Source organism: Panthera tigris, chromosome A3, assembly GCF_018350195.1.
Source record: "Panthera tigris isolate Pti1 chromosome A3, P.tigris_Pti1_mat1.1, whole genome shotgun sequence".
In the NCBI taxonomy this organism is placed as follows: Eukaryota; Metazoa; Chordata; class Mammalia; order Carnivora; family Felidae; genus Panthera; species Panthera tigris.
In genome coordinates, this window is record NC_056662.1 from 24,516,219 (window position 1) to 24,531,051 (window position 14,833).

General features: G+C 37.0%; 1 protein-coding gene across 3 annotated transcripts in view; it reads right to left on the reverse strand.

Moving 5' to 3' along the window:
• The window catches only part of ITCH (itchy E3 ubiquitin protein ligase), a 142,486-nt gene that overhangs the window by 71,096 nt on the left and 56,557 nt on the right, over positions 1-14,833 (reverse strand). For 2 of the 3 annotated variants that reach the window (XM_042980570.1, XM_042980571.1), the window contains exons 4-6: positions 10,410-10,551; positions 5,477-5,601; positions 4,265-4,402 (exon numbers count right to left, since the gene is read on the reverse strand). In XM_042980570.1, coding sequence (XP_042836504.1) covers positions 4,265-4,402; positions 5,477-5,601; positions 10,410-10,551 — 405 coding nt within the window. The remainder of the gene's footprint in view (positions 1-4,264; positions 4,403-5,476; positions 5,602-10,409; positions 10,552-14,833) is intronic. The other variant, XM_042980572.1, reaches the window with a different exon arrangement.

The following is a 14,833-nucleotide window of genomic DNA, read 5'->3' on the forward strand; positions in this document are numbered from 1 at the left end:
AGTGCATCATATCAATATATAGGAGAAATTCCATTCTCAAGTATATATCCCACATAGACTCTTCAAACTGTACCAGGAGACATATAAATGACTAAACGCAAAAATATTCAATTATGACTGTATGTTCTTAATGGCAAAACCTGAAAAGAAATCAGATTGTCTTTTGACATAAAAATGGATAAACTGTGGTATATTCACCTAACAGATTATCATATAGCAACAAAAATAAATGAATTACAGAGAAGTACTATGGATAAATTTTAAAAGGCAAAAATCTATTTTCATAGAGCTCAAGAAAAAGTGCAAGTAATAGACTGCTTAGGGACATGCACAGGTGATAAAAAAATGTTTAAGCAAGGAAATGATAAATTCAAAATTTAGAGTAGTGATTATCTGTAGGGGAAAGACACAGATTTCTAGGGAGGAAAATACAGGAGTATATAATGATTGTTAATGCTCTAATTTCTAAGGTGTGTAGCAGTTATGGGTGAATAATTTATGCTGGTTTATGTATTACACATGTTAAATATAAGAATATATATAATATATATGAGAATATAAGTCAAAATACTTTGTAAATTGTATAAATGAAGAATTCAGCAAAGTCTTACTCTAAACCAATGACTGTATTACAGCCTTAATATTTGGATTTTTAAAGTAGAACTAGTGGAAATAAAGTTTTCCTGGCTTTTTGAGGAGGGTAAACTAGTTAATATTTGAACATATATACAAAAACATTCAAAGATAAGTCAAATAAGTTTATCTCCATAATATAATTAGTTGGTACCCAGATCCAGTTGATATCAGTAATTTCAAGTAATATTTGGTAAAGCAAAAAATTTAAGCTAGTTTCTTAGAGTTTATTATACTGATAAGAAAACATTATAGATACATTCATATAAAATGGCGATTTACATTAAAATTAAAAGGAACCACAAAAACTAGAGTCTAATGAAAGAAAGAATGAGATAGAGTCAAAATGGAATGGAACATACATATTAAGAACCAAAGGTCACATATGCCAAAACCTATCTCCAATTTAATTTTAAATACATCCAGAGTATGCATGGTAAAGAATAAAGATCTTTACAAGAATATGTTCTTATTTTATAATCATAAATTTAAAAGTAAAATAGATTTTTATTTGTCTTTAGGAAAAATGTCTTTGACAGTAATGGCTTTCAGTGTTTCCTACTGGAGGTCATATTTAGGAAGACAGGTATTAAACTAATGATCTACCACTACCAGCAGCCCAAGAGGTAAAAACAGATGAATGGGAAGTTCTTGCAGATATGAACTGCCCACACTCGATTTGTTGACTGACTTTAGATCTGAGTGCTAAAGCAGTAAATCTGTGTAACTAATTAAATAAAGGATTCTTCCTAGAGATTCATAAAAGGCAACTCTGTACTTAAAGAGAGGAAAACACCAGGACAAATTATGAAGTTATTTTCTAAATCAGAGAAGTAAGAAAGAATATCAAAGAAAATGTGACAACTACAACTAAGATGCTCAGTTGCATATTAAACTTGTTCTCTGAGCCAGCATGGGGTTGGGAAGGTGGGGTGAGGATATAAAGCTCTCTAGTTTTCAAATAAAGCCTGAAGATAAGCATGAAGAAAAAACAAACACGTTGAGTAAATTTTGTTTCACTTGAAAAAGGTTTACTTATTTAACTGTCATTTAAAAAAAATTTATCCACCAAAAACAATGAGCCAAAAATGTCTAAGTACCCAAAGAGATAATACTGTCTCATCAGGAAAATCCAACATTCCCACTAAATCTACATTTATAGCAAGCTATTATTTGGTGACTTTTAATACTAAAATTCAGTGATTTCTTTTCATAAACATTATTTAAAAATTAACCAAAAATATTTAAGTCTACAAGAACAAATTTCTTCTAAGAACCATTCTACATGTTCTTCCACAAAAAAACTTGACTGGGATGCCCGGCTGGCTCAGTAAGTAGAACATGTGTGATCTTGGGGTTGTAAGTTTGAGCCCCAAGTTGGGTATAGAGATTACTTAAGAACAAAATCTTAAAAAAAATTTTAAAAACAAAACATTACCTCTAACATTCTCAGGAGAAAAAAATAATCTAAAAATCTTTAACAGTAGAAAATTATTAAAATACAAAAGCAATCCCCCTCACCCCCTCTACCTCCCCAGTTCTTATCCAACCAACGTATGCCAGGTGCTAGAAATTCAATTTTAGTGGTAAACTCTTATTTTCATTTCTGGTTTATAATTAAAGTTACAGAAATGGAACCAAAGAACAATCTAAGTGTAGTTCCCATCATGCATGCTTATGAACTAGACCAGATTTTGTCCGCTTACAACTCATGACTTGATTCAAAGTTTCTTGGTTTCTAAGTGTGAATCAATTGGAAAGAATAGGAAACATCAACAAATATTTGTATTTCAATCTTGACTCTGCATGATACTAATTGGTGTGATATTGGACTTATTATTTCAATTATCACAGTCTCAATTTCCTTATATGCAAAATGCAGGTTGTGCCTTACTAAAGCTACGATGGTTAAATGAGTATATATGTAAACACATCGCCATAGTGGCTGGCACATGGCAAGCATTAAAAAAATGGCAGCTATTTTATCTGGCAACTCCAATCCTAAAATACACTGTGACTTTCCAATTAAAATCTCTACTTCAAATAATTATGTTAAATTCTATCAATTATTTTCTTACCTGAGTGGAAAACTGGTAACAGAAATACTCACTTTTGTGGGCAATAAACAATAAAGTTGTAAGTATAAATATACAATTTAGATTCTACTTTAAAATATGAAAATGGATATGCTTTGTTAATTATTAAGTATTTTTCATTAGTAACAGTTTCAACTTGTAGGGGGTAAAAAACTTTAGCAGCTATAAATGCAGAGTGTAGAGCAATATAAAAATGAAATTTAACTTGTGTATTATTTTCTAGTATTTCAATTTATGGAAAAATTTGACTATTACAGAGTTCCTATGAATAGTAGTCAATTAAAATGAACTTGTCAACTCTGAAGCAGTATGACCATTTCAGAAATTTCTCTCCACCCTCACTAACCTCAAAGAAACAATCTGGAAGATACACCAGGACTGTGTTGAAGGTCCTGCTATTAAAAAAGATCATGAGTTAAAGAGGAAGTAGGAAGTCTTCCAAAGCAGAAACAGAAGAATAGCATCTGACAACTGCAAAAGGTTTCATAATGTAGTTTCTAAGTAAACAAAAAGAACTTTGTCAGACTAATCAAGAAAACCACTAATCTGCTCTTTGTCTTGGGGACTCTTAAATCGACATTTCAAGTGAAAATTTGCTTAGCACATTTGTAAGTAATGGAAAAATCTAAAAGGAATCCACTAAGAAGTACTTTTATTAAGCATGCTAGCTATATAGGCACTAATCCGGGTGCCAAACTTCTTTCAATTAGTTCATGTTTATTATTTCCTTTAACAAAAACTAGTGGGTCATAAATCGTAAGCTATGCTGGTATACGTATAATGAATTGGTTTTGTCATTATTATAACACAAAGACACCTCTGTAAATGTAGCCTACAGAAATGGAAAAGGAATGACAAATGGATTTCAGCTTGTATTGGTAGGCTAATACAGTACTAAGAAGGATTTCAAGTCAAATTTAAACTCAACTAGATACTACTACAGACAAACTATGTCTGCCATTGGCAATGGAGAGGGTATGGCATCATTTGCCATAATAATTAACATTATTGGTCTACAAAATAAATAGTTTACAAATCAATTCATTACACAGAATCAACTGTGATTCAACTTTGATTTGCAACTTTTCAACTTCTAGAAAAATGTTTTATTCATAGAAACAATGCACTAAAAGGAAAATGTTTAAAATAATCAATGTCTCTTTTTATTTTTATTATTTTTTTTTTAATTTTTTTTTTCAACGTTTTTTATTTATTTTTGGGACAGAGAGAGACAGAGCATGAACGGGGGAGGGGCAGAGAGAGAGGGAGACACAGAATCGGAAACAGGCTCCAGGCTCCGAGCCATCAGCCCAGAGCCCGACGCGGGGCTCGAACTCACGGACCGCGAGATCGTGACCTGGCTGAAGTCGGACGCTTAACCGACTACGCCACCCAGGCGCCCCTCAATGTCTCTTTTTAAAAAAAGAAATAATTTCTTTAAGGTGAAAAAGAATAGCAATAATTACATACAGCATCTATGGTGGCTAACATTAGAAAGAATCATTAAAGAGCCTATATAAAAAGTGATTACTTACTTTCTGAACATGTAGTTTCACCATTGGTAACAACTTCAGACTCTAACTGCAGCCCATCAAGACAAACTGACAAGTCTCCCATTGTCTCTGTTGGCTCTTTGTCACCTACAAGCTGTAAAGTCACAACTACTTCCTCAACTGTAAGAGAATATAATTACAGAACAAATAGTCACTTTTTTTTCTTTAAGCCATCTTAACTGTTAAAAACAATGAATGTCAGAAAAAAATTACATTTTTGTGTATATAAATTGTTTTTAGTATACTTCTCTGAGGTTTCAGGACTTTTGACACAAACATTTAAAAAAACAACAAAATTTGCTAATGTTTAATATCCATAATGTAAAATACTAAATAGCTCAATCATCTCATTTGTTATATTCATTCCATCCTTGCAGAAAATAAGCCAGCGGGATTATTCAGCAATATATGCCTGAATTTTACTGAGTGAAAACATATAAGTTAAGAATGGACTGCATCTCTTAAATCCTAAATGAGATTTAGAAAGTATGTTTTAGACAGTCAAGGGGTAGAAAAACATCTATGTTTTAAAATCATGATATATTAATCAAAACAAGCACGTTTCAAGTTTTTATATATCTTCATATAAATATATATACATGCAAATAAAACCACAGCCATCTAAAATTAGGAAATTTAAAAAAAGCATTTGAAAAGACAATCTGTCAAAATATTAATCATATATGTCTTTGAAATAGAATTACATTTTTCATCTCTATATTCTTTAGTTTTCCATAATTGAGTTATAATATTTTAATAAGTACCTATTTACTAAATTTACTAAAAAATATTGGGTCAAAAATGAATGGCTAAACCAAGGTTGCTCAGAATGCTTTAAATAATTCAAAATTCGAGGCACCTGGGTGGTTCAGTTAGTTAAACATCTGACCTTTGATTTCAGCTCAGGTCATGATCTCAAGGGCTCAGAATGCAAAGCTTGCTTGGGATTCTCTCTGCCCCTCCCCTACTCAGGCTTGCAAGTGCACACGCATGCACACATTGGTTCTCTCTTTCTCTCTCAAAATAAATAAACATACATTTTAAAAAAGCTAAAGATTGTTCTCCTCATTAATATTATAACCAAGCAAACTTAAAAACAAATAGTGAACATAGTCATTCTGCACGTCTTGCACATGTATTTCTTGCAGAAAAACAAATAGCCTAACACAATTTCTGTTACTTTTACATACATACGTTTCATGTTGTTTGACTTTAAGGTTTCAAAGATATCTAATGCTGCAGTTCCCAACAAAACATCAGATTTCAGTGTCTGATGACTCCACACGCGAAAATGCAATTTACTCACAGGGGTGACAATACTAAAAGTGAAGAAAGGTTAAAAAAAAAATTATTATTTTCATTAAAATATCACAGTGGGATTCTAAATAAATTACAATTAAATTTTAATGTCTAAAATCTTCTGACTGTATCTCTTACAGTTTATTGTACAATCAATATTGCCCCTATTTTGTAATCTTACAGAAAACATCTGAATGCTACATGCTCACATTGTCATTTTCATTTGTGGCTGAACTACAGGGGCAACTTCATGCATATATCACCAACACAAGTAAAACTGCTCATCATGCTACAAACTGTTAGAAAACTTGTCTTACTTTAGTAGTATAAAAAGTTAATTTATAAATTAAATCTTTACTTTATGTCAGGTAGTATAGTGAGCCTGAGGTGATTTCATTTCATCTTCACGGCAACCCTAAGAGATGGGAATTACCACCTGCATCTTCAGATATAGAAACCACTATTCAGAGAAGTTAATTAAGCAAGTTGCCCAGCATTCCACAGCTAGTCAGTGGCAGGCTGTAATTTGAACAAAGGCCTGAAAACAGAGGAGGAGGAGGAGGAGGAGGAGGAGGAGGAGGAGGAGGAGGAGGAGGAGGAGGAGAGGGGGAGGAGGGGGGAGGAGGAAGGGGGAGGGGGGAGGAGGAAGGGGGAGGGGGGAGGAGGAGGGGGTAGGAGGAGGAGGAGGAGGGGGAGGAGGAAGGGGGAGGGGGGAGGAGGAGGGGGTAGGAGGAGGAGGAGGAGGAGGAGGAGGGGGAGGAGGAGGAGGGGGAGGAGGAGGAGTAGGAGGGGGAGGAGGAGGAGGAGGAGGAGGAGGAGGAGGAGGAGGAGGGGGAGGAGGAGGAGGAGGAGGGGGAGGAGGAGGAGTAGGAGGGGGAGGAGGAGGAGGGGGAGGAGGGGGAGGAGGGGGAGGAGGAGGAGGGGGAGGAGGAGGAGGAGGGGGAGGAGGAGGAGGAGGAGGAGGGGGAGGAGGAGGAGGAGGAGGAGGGGGAGGAGGAGGAGGAGGAGGAGGAGGAGGAGAATACTATCTGTAATGGTAATTTCCAAAACAAATTTTGGGAAATCTGAACTTGCACTAAACTGCATACAAAGTGTTCTCAAAGTCACCAATTAGAAAAACAGGAACACTGTTATTATCTGCCATGGTATGGTTCAATGCTATAAAGAAAAATTCTAGGGACGCCTGGGTGGCTCTGTCAGGTAAGCATCCAACTTCAGCTCAGGTCATGATCTCACGGTTTGTGGGTTCAAGCCCCATGTTGGGCTCTGTGCGGACAGCTCAGAACTGGGAGCCTATTTTGGATTCTGTCTCCCTCTCTCTCTCTGCTCCTCCCCCACTTGTACACCTTCTGTCTCTCTCTCTCAAAAATAAATAAAACATTTTAAAAAATTGAAAATGAAAGAAAAATTCTAGAAATATTTGACTTTCTCTATACTTCATTCTAAAAGGTGATGAAATTTGGGGGGACAAATAAACTCTTTCTCAGAAGGCTACCTATGTCTATTACCCTCATTATCATATTTTCACCACCATTTTAAGTTTAAACAAACTAAATGGGGATGGAATGTAAGGAATTATTAATTTTACTTTCATTTGAAAGAGGATAAAGTATACTCTCAAAGATGGTCTTATCGAAATTAATTCAATTCTAGAGAGAATGCCCACAACAGAAGCCATGTAAACATTGCAGACCAATCCGCTACAACTTAAAAATTCAGAACTTGAGCTATGAGTTCCCCCAAACATCTAGGATCAACAATAGTATTACCTTAAGAGGCTACAAGGAGATGTTTCTTTTTTCTTAACTTTTAAACCACTAAGGAGTTCATATCATTATCAGCTTAAAGAGCCTCAAGGTGCACATCTAGTGAGCAGAGCCAGCAGTTGGGAGAAACTTGATGAGTATTCAGTCAATACTCAGTTATTCTGCTAAATATCTCTCGTCATTACAGAGACTGGTGATCTTTTACAGATTTCATTTGCTTTAAAAAAACACCTGCTCATATATTTTTAAATGTAGATTCAATCTCTAATAGACCACTAATTAAAAACAAAGTCTAAGAAACTTTGTTGAAATAAATACAGATAAGCATTAGGATACTTCTCAAATTTCACTTATTTGCTCAAAATCATCATAAAGTACATCCAGATACCCTAGAAATCCAAAAGTCATGTTAAAAAAATAAAAATAAAAGTCATGTTAAAAAACAATTTAGGTATATCCAATTTGTTTTGTCATTTATTAGGAATAAATACAATACACATCAGCATGTACTATGTGAACAGCTTATAGTTTCAAATATCTCACCATTTAGAAATGAAACTTTTCCTTAGTCACTGGTTTATTTCTCTAAGGGAAGAAAATTCAAGAATTCCAAATGTTAGGAGGCGCCTATGTGGCTCAGTCGGTTAAGTGTCTGCCTTTGGCTCAGGTCATGATCTCACAGTTCACTAGTTCAAGCCCCACATTGGGCTCTCAGCTGCCAGTCAAGAGCCTGCTTCAGATCCTCTGTCCCCCTCTTTCTCTGCCCCTGCCCCACTCACACTCTCTCTATTCATACTCTCTCTCTCTCTCTCTTAAAAATAAACTTAAGAAAAAAAAAGAATGTTTTAAAAAATTTAAAAATGAAAAAAAAGAATTCCAAATGTTATGTAATAAAAAGAATTTTTGTATATTTGATGTGGTGACAACCAGTTATATTTTGAGCTCCATTTTAATATACATTTGGTCCCCAAACTAAATATGCTATATTATCTTGAAATCCATTTGTTGATAAATCATGTTCTCTTCCATTTTAGTAAAAACACTAAAATTAATCTATAATTGTCTTCAATGAGTGCTCAGTACCAACATGTGGTGATTTGTCATTTAGTGTTAAAAATGAGCTATATGCTACTTCTATGAATTCATCCTACAGATAAAAACACCAACATATAGTGCATGACTCTTGGTTTCAGCTCAGGTCATGATCTCACAGTTTGTGAGTTCAATCCCCATTTGGGGCTCTGTGCTGACAGTACGGAGCCTGCTTAGGATTCTCACTCTCTGCCCCTTCCCTGCTCTCTCTCTCAAAATAAACATTTTTTAAAAATTAAAAAAAATAAATAACACCAACATATAGACAGGCACATGGATGTATATACTGCAATGCTGCGTAATAACACAACATTAGAAACCAACTAATTAGGGGCACCTGGGTGGCTCAGTAGGTTAAGGTACGACTTCAGCTCAGGTCATGATCTCACGGTTCATGGGTTCAAGCCCTGCATCAAGCTCCGTGCTGACAGTATGGAGCCTGCTTGGGATTCTCACTCTTTCCTTCTCTCTGCCCCAACCCCACTTGTACTTTCTCTCTCTCAAAAATAAATAAACTTCAAGAAACCAACGGATTTACAGGGAACTTATAAAATACACGATGGTCCATTCATATTAAGGGATATTATTAAACTATATAAGGTATGCTAGATCTATATGTATGCAGCTAGAGAGATAACCATGCTATGTAAAGTATAAAAACAGAGTTATAGGGCACCTGGGTGGCACAGTTGGTTAAGTGTCTGACTTAGGCTCAGGTCATGATCTCACAGCTTGTGAGTTCGAGCCCTGCGTGGGGGTCTGTGCTGGCAGCTCGGAGCCTGGAGCCTGCTTCAGATTCTGTGTCTCCCTCTCTCTCTCTCTGCCCCTTCCCTGCTAGCTCTCTCTCTTTCGCTCTCAAAAATAAACATACATACATACATACATACATACATAAAAACAGAGTTACAGAATTTTTTTTAAAGGAAGAAAACCCCTGTGTAGGTTCTGTGTGGGCATCATGATTAAAAACACAAAAACAAGGGCTGCCTGGGTAGCTCAGTTGGTTAAGCATCCAACTCTTGATCTCAGCTCAGGTTTTGATTTCACAGTGATGAGGTCAAGCCCCATGCTGGGCCCCAGGCTGGGCATGCAACCTACTTGAAAAAGAAAGGAAAAGGAAAAGGAAAGGGAAAGGGAAAGGGAAAGGGAAAGGGAAAGGGAAAGGGAAAGGGAAAGGGAAAGGGAAAGGGAAAGGGAAAGGGAAAAGGAAAAGGAAAAGGAAAAGGAAAAGGAAAAGGAAAAGGAGGAGGAGGAAGAGAAGGAGGAGGAGGAGGAGGAGGAAGAGAAGGAGGAGGAGGAGGAAGAGAAGGAGGAGGAGGAGGAGGAGGAGGAGGAGGAGGAGGAAGAGAAGGAGGAGGAAGAGAAGGAGGAGGAAGAGAAGGAGGAGGAAGAGAAGGAGGAGGAAGAGAAGGAGGAGGAAGAGAAGGAGGAGGAAGAGAAGGAGGAGGAAGAGAAGGAGGAGGAAGAGAAGGAGGAGGAAGAGAAGGAGGAGGAAGAGGAGGAGGAGAAGGAGGAGAAGGAGGAGAAGGAGGAGAAGGAGGAGAAGGAGGAGGAGGAGGAGGAGGAGGAGGAGGAGGAGGAGGAGGAGGAGAAGAAAAAGGACAAGACAAACACACATCAAAAAAATTATTTTTAAAAATTATTCATAGCCCTGTACTTCAACCCTAATTTAAGGAAAGAGCTGTTAAGAATCTTTCTAGGCCCATAACCACGGGCTCTCCAGATGCTGTTTGGTAGCAATAATGATACCACCATCAATTAAACTGGAGAAGGTAAAGGAGAGATTGGAAAAACAGAAATATCTAAAGAGAAACAAAAAAGGGACTAGAGAAAGGAGTCCTAGGAATAGATGAGAAAGAAAAACAAAAACATGAGAAGAGGAGCAAAGAAAACAAGTGAGAAACTTTTAAAGCTTCACTGCTATTCACTTATTAAACTAAATACACTGTAGAAAATACTTTCAAACCTACACTGTAAGGGGTTGCTTCCATTTGGGACTGTTCGTATTGTTGCATTTTTCTGTCTTCTTTGACTGTCCATCAACTGTGACTTCCACATAAGGACTTGGTCCAAACCAATTCTTTTTATTTTCTTTAAGTTTTGCTGAAATGACTAGGCAAAATAAAGGAGAAAATATTTAAATATTTGAGATGTTAGTTCATCCTTCAAATCCATTTAATTTCATAAAGGTTACATAGAACATTATTACTTTTACTCAGAGAAACATAAGTTTTAGTCTAAAATACTTACTAATTTTATTCACTCATAACCTTTGTATTTCCTTCCATCCTAGTAAATGAACATAGGACTTCCCCCACATCATTCACCCAAATTACTATTAATAGACTCCCCAATGTCAGTATCAATAGTCTCAGTACTCTGAAGTCAATTAAAAAATACACCATCAGGGGCATCTGGATGGCTCAGTCAGTTGAGCATCTGACTCTTGATTTCAGATCAGGTCATGATCCCAGGGTCATGGAAATGACCCCAGCATTGGGCTCTGTGCTGAGCATGGAGCTTGCTTGGGATATTCTTTTTCTCTCTTTCTCTCTCCTTCTCTCTCTCTGTCTCTCCCCTTCTGCCCTCACTCACATGCTCTCGTGCTCTAATTTTTTTTTTTTTATAAAGCACATCAACAAACTCAGTCAACAAATATTTGAATCCCTAACATGTACCAGGTAATTGCTCTCAACTGTAAATAGTGCAGTTTACAGTATAGAAAAGGCCCTGACTCTCAGGGAGATAATATCCTAGTTAGAGATAAGTCCTTGTGCTGAAAAACAGGCTAATGTGGCAGAATATAATTTGGTAATCTCTGAAGAAACAGTTTTAAGCAAACATCTAAATGACAGGGAGTTTGCTCTGAGAAGATTGGAAGTGGGAAGAGAGCATCTGTAGAGAAGCAAAAAGGCTTGGCATATCTGGAGGAAATATAGCAAACAGGGAAGAATGGTAAATGAGGTGAGATCACATTCAGCTTTACAAGCCCAGATAAGGAATTTGGATTTTATTCTAAGCATGCTGGAAAGTCACCAGAGGAAGACAGTTGCAAACTAGGATTGTTTTTAGCGTCTCCTATCTCTTATTAGCAAGAGCTTCCTACAAAGTACATCTTAAGATACTGACTGATTCCTTCATCTTCACCCTTGAGTTAGTTACCTTTGCCAAAAAATAGCCTTGTCCAAGACCCTTGGAAGGTGCAACAAGTAGATTCAAATCTAGTAGAGCACCTAATAATGGTTCCCACAAGTTGACAACTCGTTGCTCCCCTATAAATGAGGTGATCACAGCCATGGAAACATTCTACTACCTAAATATCTATTCTAGCAGCTAAGCACAGAGAATGTCAGTGCCCACCAAGATTAAGGGACGTTTGGTATTGCTACACGAGTTTGTATAGCAGCTACCCAAGAAACTCAATATACAGTCCAAAGCATACACAGTCTGGGCATCCTAGCAGGTCCAGTCCCAGGTGGCAGCTATGAATTGCCCGACTTCACAAACATCATTTCTTTCCTTTGATACTTATATGCCTTTTTGGTAGCATGCAAGCCAGCTGCTGGGTTAGTACTCCAAACAATGTATGCACATTCTATAAACCAAAACTTCATCATTATTTTGGAACATTTGGTATAATAAAGTTTGATGAGATTTCATATCAATATGCAGTATCAAAAAAAGTATCTGTCAAAGAAAGAAAAAAAAAACTGCAAGAGATGTTACTGAAGTAGGCAACAAGGAGCCTCTGAGGAACTTTAAGTAAGAGTGCTATTCTGGGGCACCTGGGTTGAGCGTCCAACTTTAGTTCAGCTCATGATCTCGTGGTTCGTGAGTTGGAGTCCTCGTGTCTGGCTCTGTGCTGACAGGTTGGAACCTGGAGCCTACTTCTGATTCTGTGTCTCCCTCTCTTTCTGCCCCTACACAGCCCACTCACACGCGCTCTCTCTCTCTCAAAAATAAATAAACAAACATTTAAAAAAAAAAAAGTGCTATTCAACAAATTTACTGAGTGCCTACTATATATATCAGATATTATTTGGGGCACTGAGAATACAGTGATAATCAGATTAATACTCAAAGATAATTCTGCTGTGGGAAAAATAAATTGATAGGGAGACAAAAGTGGGGGTTAAGAGACTACTAGAGTCATCTAATCAAGAGATGACAGTGGTTTGGATGGTGAACATGAATACGGGGGGGGATAAATATTTTCTAAGGAGAACCAACATGATTAGATTACATGAGGAAGTTGGAAAAAAGAGGAAGCAAGGATAATTCACAGGTTTTCGGTATGAATAACTGAATGGAAGAATATGCCATTTAGTAAGATGGAAAGATCTGGGATAAAAGCCTGAGGGGGGGGTGGCATAGGCAGGAAATCAAGAGTATTATAGTGAATGTATAAAATTTGAGATGTTTGTGAGACATCTAAGTGTAAACACTAAAAAGTCTTTTTCAGAAAAGAAAACAATCAAGCGGGGCACAGACCTATCTCTGATTAATATGTACTATAAAGCTCAAGTACTTAATACAGAGCAATATTTAATCACAGGATTGCCACAGAAAAATATAAAACCCTTATTTTTAACACATTTCTGGCCTGAGAAAAGGTGAAAAAAAGCCTAAACAATTTTGCAAAGACCACCATTGTACTTCAGAGGCTCTTATGGACCTCTGAAACTGATTAAATCTAGAACAAAGCAATGTAGGCCTGACAGGAAGGAAACCATCTGCCCTCAGTGGCATTTCAGGATTCAAACTTTTCAAAGTTATTTTGCCGTATAATCCCACCCAACCCCACTAGAGACATTGTAGGAAACTTTAAATGTGGAAATAAAAGAGGTAAGTGAAACTAACACTAACAGTTAGTGTTGGCTATGTGTCTGCCACATAAACATTTTCATTAAAAAAATTTTTTTTCTAATGTTTATTTTTTGAGAGAAAGAGACAGAGAGCGTGAGGCAAGGGAGGGGCAGAGAAAGAGGGACACACAGAATCCCAAGCAGGCCCCAGGGTCTGAGCTGTCAGCAGAGCCTGACACAGGGCTCCAACTCATGAGCCATGAGATCATGACCTGAGTGGAAGTCGGATGCTTAACCAAGCCCCCAGGCACCCCAAAACATTTTCATTTTAATACTCAAAAGACTATCCTGTGAGATAGGAATTATCATCTTAATTTTTACACATAAAAAGACAAATTCAACAGAACTTAAAAGTTTGCGTGAGGGTCACTTGCGAAGCCTGAACAGGAGAAATTAAGTGCTCAAATCTTAGTTTACATTGCATAAAACTTTTGTTACAGTCCCAATATTAAAAAATAGATCACTGCCCTACTTCCTGAAACTTAATTTACTATAGTAAATTAAAAGAATAAAAATGGTAAACTGTAAGACAGGAAACTGAAAAATCTCAGTATCACATCACCTGGGCTACCGCAAAGGTCTCTAACAATTGTTTTTAACCTCACTTCAGCAACACCTCAACTTCTAGGATTATCTTCCTAAAACAGATGTGCTCATGTCAGTACTTTTCAAATACTTCTCTAATGCCTGCATGATGAAATTTAAACTCTTCTGGGCATTTCACATTGTTGTTTACCTCAGTTCACAGCTAAGGAAACTGAGGCTCAAAGGTATTAGTGACATGCACAAGGTTACATAACTATTAAGTATCAGAACCAAGACCAGACATTAGCTTCTCTGGAGATGGGAATCATTAGTCTAATATACATTTCTTAACTAAAACTTGGGGTCAGGGGCGAAATGACCTCCCCAAGAGTTTAACGATAGAAACTTTAATGGTACACAGGTCAAAACATTTGACAGTATTTATTATTTTCTACTATAATTTTTGCATCTATCTGATAAACTATACAAGAAAGTTATTGCCCAATATGAAAAATACAGGGACATTCACTAACAATATTCCAGTAAAATGTGAACAAATCAGTTAAATGCCAACAGAAATTCCCAAAGCAACTGCTTCAATGAATTATCTAGATCTATGTGAAAGAGTAGCACAAAAGACAACCTTTCTTATTCAAGTCAAACTTGAAGCTAAATGGCTACTCAAGTTATTTCCATAAATTAGATTCAAATTACAGAAAATGTTACTGGAGAGTGGTCAACATGGTGGAGAAGCAGGGGGACCCGAAGTTCCCGTGTCCCTCAAACACAGCAGTATTGAGGCCAGAAGACTTGGAATTCTAGGAATCCGGGTTACAGAGTGACAGAAACATCTCCAGGGGCCCACAGGGACAACGTAGCAGGCCATAGGTGCATGACTGCAAACTGGGAGAGATAAAACAGGTGGCATAGGAACAGAAGGGAGGGATCCCCTTCTGTGAAGAGACAAAAGGAAGAGAAAGACAGGTTGTGGAAATGTAGGACTG